At 41.7% G+C, this 11,645-nt stretch overlaps 1 protein-coding gene across 1 annotated transcript; it reads right to left on the bottom strand.

The window, feature by feature from the left end:
- Positions 1–213: 213 nt before the first annotated feature.
- ggnbp2 (gametogenetin binding protein 2) lies at positions 214–11,353 on the bottom strand. Its single transcript, XM_008306895.1, has 14 exons — positions 11,273–11,353; positions 10,319–10,445; positions 9,955–10,035; positions 7,807–8,060; positions 7,540–7,638; positions 5,252–5,365; positions 4,954–5,163; positions 4,644–4,818; positions 4,371–4,559; positions 4,099–4,237; positions 3,852–3,977; positions 2,653–2,801; positions 2,358–2,570; positions 214–1,009 (listed from the first exon to the last, which is right to left on the bottom strand). Exons 2-14 carry the CDS (start codon positions 10,409–10,411, stop codon positions 806–808), a joined length of 2,046 nt encoding a protein of 681 aa, XP_008305117.1. The 5' UTR covers positions 10,412–10,445; positions 11,273–11,353; the 3' UTR covers positions 214–805.
- Between the last annotated feature and the right edge of the window lie 292 nt (positions 11,354–11,645).

The following is an 11,645-nucleotide window of genomic DNA, read 5'->3' as shown; positions in this document are numbered from 1 at the left end:
CAGTGACGGATGTTTTTTTTCCTTCTTTAACAGGAGGCTATGAATACATCTGAGGATGACTGTATCACTCCCGGTCCGCCTTGGTCCTGTGTTTGTAGAGCTTAATTGGTAAATACCTGGACAAAGCAGATTGCAAAATAATAACTATATCTTTAAGATAACAAAACACAGACAAACACTTAAGGTCGGTAAAAAAAAACACCAAATGCATGATGCATATTAATAAATATTCTTTATTTAGTAAATTTTGCACATTGCGCTCTGAACCTCACACCCAAATTCTTATTACAAATGGATGTTTATTTGTCTGTAAAATCTTTATATTTAGAATTTCTGTACACATGTAATCGTACGACCTTTTTTTTTTTTTTAAACTACATTGAAGTGTCACCAAAGAGAAACAGAATAGAAACCAAAAATAATAATAGAAAAAAAAAACAAACATAAAATAAGACTCCTAAAATTTATCCCTAATGTCACAGCTTGCAAAGCTCGATTATTGATTCCACTGTGCTCTTACCCAAAAACCCTACAGAAGACCAACAACAAATAGCTAGGCTTGGTCAAAGAGAACAACTACAGGTAAGAAAGTGGCCAAGAAATGAGATGGAAAAGTGTGTTGGTGTACAAGTGCAAAAGAGAGAAAGAGAGAGAAAGAGATGACAAAGAGAAAGTAAGAATCACATTTACTTCAAAGGAGAAATGACTGAACAAGACACCAAAGATACTCCAGAGATGTATCTCCTCTTAATGTTGCAGCAGTGGTCATGAGTGTTTGTCCCAGGAGAAGATGTCATAAGTACAGTTAGTTGACACTGGTTGTGGCGAACCACTTTCCACAGACCGGCTTACGCCGCTCGGTGGCACGGCAGTAGTTTGTGAATTTCTCTTTCAGGAGCTGTCGGTACTGCTGGCGGTTGTCGTAGAAAGACTGGTTTCTTTCTAAAAACGCCTGGATTTCATCCTGTGTCAGACAATTCTCCTCATCCGAAGTCACCTCTGAGTCATCCTGTGAACCAGAGAAGTAGAGGTTACAGGGAGGAGTTACAGTGAATCGAACTACTACGTTAATTAATTGGGAGAAAACTGAATTACAGCCGTGACTCGATAATCCGACACTAAATGTAAAACCTTTTATGTTGGATAGCAAGGCTGTTGGATTTTCAAGACGGAGGTCCAGATACAAGGAGAGCTTGATGCTTGAAGGCTCATTTGTTGTTAATTATTGTTCATAGTTGTCATAATAACTAGTAGGTTTGGTCCCAATAGAACTTTCTGGTCTCTGGGTATTCAGACCCAATTAATGATGAACATCCGAATATTTGGTGTGGCCAGGGGGGGACACTTCCACCCCGGGGAGCGCTCCGACGGGGTGGAAGTGGCCGAAACACACAGGCAGTACTTGGCTGCTGATGCCAGTTTAGGATAGTCGTCACAGTTCTATTTCCATCATCCGTGGTTACTTCCCCAAACACTGAGCACGCTCGCTGCGTGTGACGTCGTCGTGTCCTCTTCTGCGCATGCGGGACACTTTTGGGTCGTATGAAGTTCACACAGCAGATCACATACAAGTCGCATTTAACTGGAAATGTGAACGAACTCATGAAAAATCGGATTTCACAAAAAAATGCAAATTGAGCATTAAGTCCTGCAGTCTGAACGTAGCCAATCTGTCGGATTGTTCAGTCAGATAATACGCCGTTAAGGCTATTTATTACGGGTTCCGTTTGTTTTTCCTAAAAAACTGTCAGACAGCAACGTTTTTAGATCGTTAAGGGTCAAATTACTGAGTCACGACTGTACTTCAATGGCTCTTTGTTGCACAGAGGAACAACTGGTATCACTGGAGTTTTATGACCTTTTCAACTGAGAAGCAGAAGTGTGAAGCAGATAAATAAATATGCAAAAGTGATACTTCAGTGACATCTGCCTTAATAACATTATCACTTTAGTATGTCTAAATATGTAACAAGCATAATAATAAAAGCTCTGGTTCCAGTGTTTCTTCTGATTTGACATTAAAATATTATTGTGTAGATACGTTTGCAACGCATAGAAATGAACATATGTATATACTGACATGATGCAATAGTGAGTTCATGAGTCACTCAAAGCATGGATGGAGGACAGACACACAGCTGCATGCAGGTCGTAACTGTTAAAAATCTGGTGAATGAACTATTGTAGACACTTCATCATACAGACTAGCATTGTTAGAAAGGTCAAGTCTAGCAGTTTTATTTGTTATGTGCACCTACCTCAGTGTAGACATTAGTCATGACAATATGTGTCCTACTGTTATAAATTAAATGATCCAATATGAGACACTTTTATCTTTAAACTCAGTTCTGACTTACCAGAAGTTCCACAAGACTAATGTTTGCCTCTGGAGGCCTCACACCAATGCTGAGGTTCTTCTGATGAGCTGTCCATGGTAACCGTAATGCGATGCTGGCAAATTTATCGCCACATAAGGAGGAAAACATTTCTTTGGTTCGGCAAGCGTGTGTTGATGGTGGACTGTGGCCTGCTGTGTTCACAACTGACGTACAACCGTCACTTTTTCGTCCCTGTGGAAACGCACACGTTAGCTGGTAAACACGGCTGAATGTTCTGCACACACCACGTCGGTCCTCCGTGTTGCTCTCTCACCTGATCGTGGCAGAAACCTTTGCCCTTTCTTTTCTTCTTTTTACTCTTGCATTGAGTGTTTTCCACAGCGTGTGGCCAGCAGTCCACGCAGCTGTCGATGCCATCCTCCTCCTTGTCTTCAGCACAGTGAAGGACGTTTGGCTCGTCACCTTCAGGGGGTCAATAAAAGCAGACAGTGACAGAAAAAAAAGATTAAGACACAATACTGTATGTTTAAGACCTGCAAACGTCAGAATAGGAGAAGAGGTGACAAGGTCCATAAACAAAACCAGGCAGGTAAAGGGATATTCTCTGATTTTAATACACAAATAAAGAATTCAGATTCGAATGCAACATGAAAACAACACAATCACATATATTCAATTAGATTATTATCTTAACCACAATGTATAACAAGCTTTAATCATTTAATTTGTTAATTTATTCTTGTTTAGATTTATTTATTGGTATTTATGTTTAAAGAGAAATAAAGAAGCAGGCCTATCTTGTTAAAGTCCAGTTTGTCTGACATAATTCTGACTCAGGTATAACTCTATTCAGGGCTCCAGACTAACTAACCAACTTTCTCATTTGGCCTCATACCCACCTCGTCACAGGCAGAACATATGTCTTGCTGAACGTTTTCTTATCGATAGACACTACAATGTACCCATGTTTCACGAACGCCCCACATTGCAGGCTGCGGTGCTCAGACCAGTGTGCAACCAAAAACAACTTTAAAAAGAGTAAACTGGGGCATTCCAATGTCAGATTTGTCCAAGTTGAAACCAAGTGATTTTTTTCTACATGCGGTCGTTTCTATGAGCTGAAAAAAACAGCGAGTGCAGGTGCGCTCTGGTTTTCACGAGAAGATCTCATTTTTAAGCGTAAATACTGCAGCGCACTGACGTTTTAAAGGTACTACTTTCTACCACTGTTATAACACAGGAGCTGCCTGCGCCGGTTACAGCGACACTAACACAGCTGCGTGATCGTCCTGCACTCGCGCCCATGTGACCACTTGAAATCTGAACTCTCACTCTCTCTAAAAAAAAGAGTTGCAAATGGGACCATGTTGGTCTCAGTCTGGAGCCCTGCTAGTCGGAGCCCTCTGTCCCTCTACACTGTCGCAGAAGGGTGACTAGCTTGTAGGTATAATGTTGACTAAAATGCTGAAAATATTCCTGCTGTAAGACGTCTCAGAGTTGCTAAAAGCTGACCTGGTTCGTCGTGGTTGCAGATTCCCTCGGAGCAGGCGACATCAGAGCCTTCTCGTGATCCCATCTCGCTACCTTCCATACTTGAGGAGTAGCCGTAGTCACTACCAATGCTGTGAGGGGACAAATCTGGAGAAACAAATGAGAAATCTGATTTCCCAAAGCACTGGAAGAACTTGTCTTACGAATGCATGAACCTTCATTAATGATACAAGTTGTTGTGATGTCTGTGTGTTGTTTTTTTTTTTACCTGGTTTGGTGGTGTCTGGACAACTACAGGAAGGGCTGCTGTTGGTGGCGACGCTCTCTTCACAGCCAGCCTCCTCCTCCTCCTCCTCATCGTGGTTGCCACAGACCTTGCAGCTGCCCTCCACAGACTCAAGAGAACCCTGCAAAATCCACCAAATTGACCAGACTGAAATTCAGGCAGACAGATATGTAGCTGCAGAGCAACACAAACATCCTAATTAAAGTACAAGGGCAGCCTCATGTCCCAGACTGTCATTGTTAGCAGCCAATTACCTCATCCAGGTTTTTCTGTTTGTCCTCTGCCTCCTGTTCAGACATCTCAAAGCCACACTTGTTTTTGCGCCGATTTTTTCGCTTTTGCCTCTTTTTCTCCTGCTTCAGCTCTTTGGCTCTCTCCTCCTCAGACAGCTCCTCGACAAACTGCTCCAGTCGACTGATCCCTTGCATCTTCTCCACTGCCATCTGGGGGCAGGGTGATAAATACATTATCACACAGCTACAATGCATTAATCATCTGGTACATATGTCGTATGTAGCCGTGTGTACCTCAAAACTTTTGCGCAGAGCATCAATTCCCAAATGGAATAAAATCTGCCAGGTCTGCTCCTCTGCTCGTAGTTTCTGCCAGATTCTGTGCAGCCGCTCATAGAGGTGAATACCCAGACAGGTCAGGACTTCCTCTTGTGCAATGTCAATGGTCTTCGCATGTCTCTCTCTGCGCCTTAAAAAGAAACAAATGGAGAAATCAATCATCAACTGAATTAATACATAAAAACATAAAATAGCGATAAAGCATTGAACTGAATTCATCAATGGCAAATGTTTTCTGCAGAAAACAGTTTGAAATTTGACTTACTCGTAGCCTCCTGCAAACTCCGGCTCTGCCCTGCCAAGGAGGTGAGCGATGAAGTCTGTTTCACAGCACACGTGGATGTGGCGTTCGTGGGGGCAACAGCATAGTCCCTCATACAAGGCAGCGCAGTACCCCTTCTCTTTACTGCAGTCCACCTCCCCAACCAGGATGTTATATGCCCTCAGCACTTTATTCTTACAGTCTGTGCAAAACCTGTTAAGAGAAAGTTTCCTTTTAACCTCGTAACACAATGCTGAACAGAGGAAGTGACAATCCAGAAATCATGACAGGATCAGATTACCTGTGTTTACGCAAGTATGTCTCCAGTGTCTCAAGGAGACCTGCACTATCAATGAGGACCACCTCATCCCTGCACTCCTGAGACATCAGCTCCCACACATCCATCCAGCTTCCCCTGTAACATACAACACAGAGTTATTATACTGATGCAGTCACACAGCACAATGATCGTCTTTTAAACCTGTAAAACCCACTTGGGAACAGCAAAACTTAGCTAAAGGTGTCACACTGATGTCCCTTTTAAGCTGATATGTTGAAACTGCTATTTTGACATCTTGTTGACATGAAAAAATGTGTCTTGTTTCTGGCCACCTCGACAATCTAATTTCAATATTCACTCATCTTTCAGCTCTGGGTTGCTACCAACATTATGGCAAATGTTTGGCTGTTAAGCGGCTAAATGCTTTGCCGTTATGTGCAAACACCACTTTGTCTGACTGAGGATGTCTATTCCCAGTAATCACACTCTGGCAACTGCTGCCGTGTACTGCATGTTCCCAAGCACTGCGCAATAATTTCTGTGAGAAAGAACTATCAAATTATTATGTATGCCAGGAGATGGATATCTGGTAATACCCCGGTTCAAATCACAGTATAATTATCAGCTTTAGACCCACTGACATAACTCAGTCTGTTCTCTTCTCCGTAGGTAAAACCAAACTGAACTGCAATCCACTGAAAGCTCTTTAATATTTATAGAAAAGCAAGAGAAGATTGATACAAAACATCAGGGTAAGTGGGTTTTTTTTCCTGTTTTACTAGAAAACAATCGGTGTACAGGTTTGATAATCCCGTACTCTGTAAATATTCTACATGCAGGATTGTGTTCATAGTCCTCAAATAATAAAAAAAAGAGGCAATGATCACATACTAAGAAATGTGTTCCCACTCACAATGATGGTACATACACTGAATATGCATTTAGAAATATATCTTTACAAAAAATGTTGTTCACCTACAAAATGTTACATTCACATTGTCAAAACCACAATAATAACCACAATGAGACAACTCCCTAAAAGGCATTTAAAACCTCAGATCGCGTTCCACCTATTTGTCATTAAACCAACTTTGCAAATGTAAGTTCATGTTTGTGTCTATAACTGTCCAGAAATAAAACAACGATGCACTGCCTCGCCTATAAAGCTGCCGTTATGCTTAACGCAATACTAATTGTGTATGTGAACTGTGACCGCGGCACCATAACTTTCCAAACTCTGGCATGAGGCACATTTGACTCTTTGAAATCTTCTCCTAAAGGACTGATGTGGCAGCTGAGAAAATACAATCTACTCAGCTGGAATAGCAACAGAGCAGGTAGGATAAAGGACAGAATCCATAGTTTCTATACAACATTTCATCTTTCCAGTTGCTACAAGTTCAATTCAGTTCTAGTTATATATTCACAACACACATGGTGTGGTAAATGGTCTGCAGTGTCTTACAGTGTGTTTCTCATTCACACACACATTCATAAACCAATGGTGACAGAGCTGCCGTGCAAGCTGCTGCCTGCCATTGGGAGCAACTTCAGGTTCTTGCCCAAGGACAACAACGACTGTGGAGGGGTGGGGGATAGAACCGCCAACCTTACGATTGGAGGACAACCTGCTCTACCACCTGAGCCACATGTGATCTCATAACACTTCAGTACGGTGAAGACTCTGTAAATTTTAAACCAAAAAATCCAACAGATCTAAAGTTTCCTTTGGATTCAATTTGAGCAAGCATTTGCTTGGAAGGAACGAGAAACCTCTGTGCCATGTGTGAATCCCTCTGCTCCTACTTTAATGGACCATAGAGAGAGATTTGCTCACAGACTCGCGCTTCCAGCTCATCTATTTCACGTAAGTGCCGGCTGAGCCAAGCTGAGCCAGCTGAAAAGACACCAAAGGGCACCACACGGCAGCGGTTATGACATCACTTCAGGCATGTGCTGCTGTTCACAAGGCCAACAATGCTGAGCATAAGCTAAGCTTCCCAGAGATCTTCTAAAGCCTGAAGGAAGAGATAAACTCTCGTCTACCTGCGAGTGGGACACAAACCGTCAAAGGGGAAAAAGATGTCTACACTATTGTATTCTATACCTCTTGTAGTGTAATTCTTAAACCCTTCACTACATGGTCTGATAGAGGACAACTTCAACACACTGGTACTGCTTGCAGGGAAAAAATATTATTCCACTTCTCAAAGCGAGCCTCTAATGCTTTTACGTCATTCTAAATGTTGATTTAAAAACAACTGATACAGTTTGATGAATAAATATGTGATAACAAGAATATTACTCACCCCAAAGGCTTAGGTTTGTGTGTGTCTAAGGAGTGCAGCTGGCAGCGCTTGTTCTTTTTACTTTTTGGAATCGCGTCAATCATGTCATTCAACTTCGACCTGCAAATCAACAATAAATTCATCATTAATATTTGCAAAAACTCAGCACAGTTTTCAAGAAATGTTAGAAATACACTGATTAGTATTAGCTATCTAATCAAGTGTTGATGTACGGTTTAATCCATTTTCCAGTGGAATCAAAATGAAACGCGTTTCTCTGTATCTTACCCATGGACGTAGAAGAGGGTGTACAGCTTCTTCACGTCTGCCAAACAGGCCTTGGTGACAGAAAGCATGCCCGTGGGCTTCACTGTAAGTGGCTCGAGGGCCGGGTTCCCAGATTCCACTAAATGTGAGAAGAGGCGCTCCACACTTCGTCTGCAGCCCACACATGGCACCAGCTGAGATAATGCAGTGTACACCTCTCTGGATGTCACCATCAGGGCAACATTCAAGTCCTGCTGCTTCAACTTGGAGTGATACTGAGGGCAAGGGAATCACACAGCTGTCACCACTTAGTGAACAACTCACCTGCAGACAGCCTACACACATTTTGGCTACGCTTGTGTACATAGTAGGACGGTATAAACAGAAATTCACAGATCAAAAAGTAGCTGATGATATGCTAGTCCTGGTTCAGTGGCATATACTGACTCTACAGTGATGCTGCTGCTCTAGGATGGTTTGTCATTTGTATTTTATAGACACATAGGATTTTGCCCAATATTGGTTGGCCACTCTTGGCTGATCAGACTGTCACAAAAGTATGCAAATGTGAATTTAATGGTTTAACTTTATCATTAGTATGTATACATTTTTTTTGTTTATTCCCACCTTTACTGAGAATGCGGTACACTAAATGTGCCGTCATGAAACATCCTTGTCTTTTCTGTTGCAGTGCATTTAAAACATCTGATTACAAAATGATTTCATATGTGTTTGCAGACGCAGCAGATGCTTCTATTTGCGCTAGCCTTAGCAATAGGGCGCCACTAAAATAGAGAAATGGCACATATCAGTGTCAGATGGCATCGATGAACAGCATGCTGTGAGATCTAGAGTGACATGTTGGTGAAAACAGAATGTGACTGATTAGAGCTTCATTAGAAGCATTCCTGGTAAATAATACGGGTCAAATGTTCTAATCTATATGACTGAATGTACTATAATGGTCTAAAAATTCAAATACATGTGCAAACAGTTTGATGGGTCAGCCTTCAATTGGTTTTTAATTCAACAGTCTAGTTAGGTTAACTATAGCTACATTGGCTAAAGCTAACTCAAATATAGCACCTGTTGCACTGACAGGCATACATAAAATTGCTTTTAAACAGACATTTAAAGGCATGTAGCTCAGCAATAGTTTGTCTATTCTCGTGGATTAATCGTAGCAACTGGACTTGCTTGAGTTCCTTGAAGATGCTTCACCTCTCATCCAAGAGGCTTCATCAGTTCTGACTGACTCGTTGGGAGTTCCAGATCCTTATATCCTTAAGGATCCACAACTCAAGCTCAAGTCCAGTTGCTACGATTAATCCACGAGAATAACCACGACCTGGATGACTGAGAATCTTCACAGACAGTTTAATGTTTAATGATTTAAAGCACATTTTCTTGCACTACACTGTCAGCTAAGAAAGAGATTAAAGTTTACATTCAGGACAGTATTCATCATAAAGTTTGGATACTTAAATCAAGTTTACATGTCGTATATTAGGCAGTCCTACTGTGACAGTCTGATCACCAGCCATGAGTGGAAAACCAAAAGGTATGTTCGTCGTACCTCACTGTCCTTCTGCTAAAGGGAGAAAAACATTCTGGCTTGTTTGCATTTCTTTAAAGGTACGCAAGTGAGCAAAGGATGCAGCGACAGCATTTCTACAAAACAGTGATGGGGGAATTATTGTGGCAGCAGCACATTTGCATGCAGGAAGGTGAGCACTATCATTAGAACGAATATTTCACAGAAACAAATGATCAGTGCTACCTTACTGCAGGACCTAAATCCTCAGAAATTCGTGGTAGGTTACTGCTCTGAGGTTGTTGTTGTTATTATTTTCCATCGTGAAGTGGATTCTAAAAACACTTAGATAGCAAAAATGGGAGGAGAAAGCCACATGAAATGCGTGGCAAAAATGACAAGCTTATACCCAAGATCTATATGCAGTGTGTCAGACAAATATAAAGTAAAATCCTGCCAGTGGATAGTGGTATGTGTCCATAAAATACAAGCAGCATAAGATTGTAGAAACGCATATATCACTACAGAAGAAGTGGCATAACGTTGGCCACTTTTTGGTCTCTGCGTCCCTAAATATGTTTTTTTTTTTTTCCCACAATTCAGGAGGGATGGGGTGTAAAATTAAAATTACTCACCTCAGAAAATTGTTTCCATTGAGAAGCGTTTATTTCATGGCTGTCATCATCCATTACACTGTCAGAAAACTCCATCACCATCTGACAGGAAGAGATAAGAGTCAACAGTTAATGCACAACATCAAACTTCTCAAAGACTCATTTAATCTGCGCTGATAATAGTTAGAGGGGAATAAATATGTTCCTGAGACCACCCTGTGTCACATTCCTTGCACACGTGAAATGCATGACTATAATCAGAGTTACGATTTTGTCCTTAAATCTTTGGGTTCATATCTTGTCACAAGACAACATTTGGCAAGGTAACAGTGATCTTCAGTGACATTCTCCGTGTGGTCATACAAATGTGGAAAAGCTTACTAACCGTGAGTGTGTCATCAATGTACAAGGGAATCTGTCTTGCGAGAAAGGGGTAGTCCTCTTCCCCTTCCCGGCAAACTGCTACCAGACGTGCCATCCTCTCTTGCAGTCGGGGCTGTGGTGCAGCTCGTCTGCAGGTTACACACAAGAGACCGACTGACCAAATGTGACACGAGCATCGGCTACACAGAGCTAATGCTAATCTACTGCAGGTCATTGCGGGCTAACTACAACACCTTCTTGACACCAGAACAAAAGCTATTTAACTGATTACCTGAGATTTCAACACGGCGCAAGATATTAAGCACTAACTGAAATTACCAACGTCTGACAATCGGTTACAAACACCGTGACTGTAACTTAAATGGAGATTTGTCTTGACCCAGATTTAACCAGCTAAGTTAGCAAAACAACCTGGGAAACGAGAGCACGGATGAGGAAAGGTTATCATGTTTTAATTGATTAAATCTATATGCAGGCGTTTTGTCCCAAATTGTTTAAGTTATGAAGACAGGTTTAATCACCCTAACGTCTACCCGCGGGGCTCGATAAACCAAATACCGGCGACTAGCTAGTTAACATTAGCCTGCTAGCTAATTTCATTTGCCGTTTTAGAAACTGAGGAAGCCGGTCGGTGTATTCTGTGCTTAATACCCTTATGCTATTACTATACAATAGAGTTTACAACACCTTAACAAATAATAGGTGTGTAGCAATACCGACTTAGTTTGTCTACGCCCTGTCGATGCCAGCAAACTTGGCTAACTTACTCGTTAGCATGAGGCTAACGTTAGCAAGCTAATATACGGCTAATATAAAGTTAAACTGGGTGAGTGGCTACTTAGCGAGTGTCACTTTGGTCAGTTTTTCCTACTCACATTTGAAAGATTGGCCAGAATCTGCAACCTTGGTAAAATCAAGGTAATTGTGAATAAAACCCGGTACTGTTTTCACTTACCCTCTTGTGAAAGTTCCCCTAAAAAATAAACAAGTGCGACGGTGAGTAAGGCTGCTGCGGTGGCAGACACTACATAACTGATTTCACCTTTGGCCTCCGCACGTACGCTGACGTCGTGAAGCGTGCGGCCAGCAGGGGGCGCAGTTCAGGGTTATTTTGAGAAAAGCGGTGTTCATTCACACAAATAAAGCGATCAGGATTTCAGTCAGTGGCGATTCTAGGTTTTACTTTTAGGGGGGGGGGGGATGCTATATTTTGGGGGGCACCCGATTACTGCGTTATTTGTAGATGTTCTCCAGAAGTGTTCTTTACTTGTACTCACATTGTATAACTAAATATAGACGTAACCTGATTAAATAGATCTAACAAAATA

This window comes from Stegastes partitus, unplaced genomic scaffold (genome assembly GCF_000690725.1).
Source record: "Stegastes partitus isolate 25-593 unplaced genomic scaffold, Stegastes_partitus-1.0.2 Scaffold49, whole genome shotgun sequence".
NCBI classification, from domain to species: domain Eukaryota; kingdom Metazoa; phylum Chordata; class Actinopteri; family Pomacentridae; genus Stegastes; species Stegastes partitus.
Note: the sequence above shows the minus strand (reverse complement) of the source record. Positions and strands in the feature narration are given on the sequence as shown.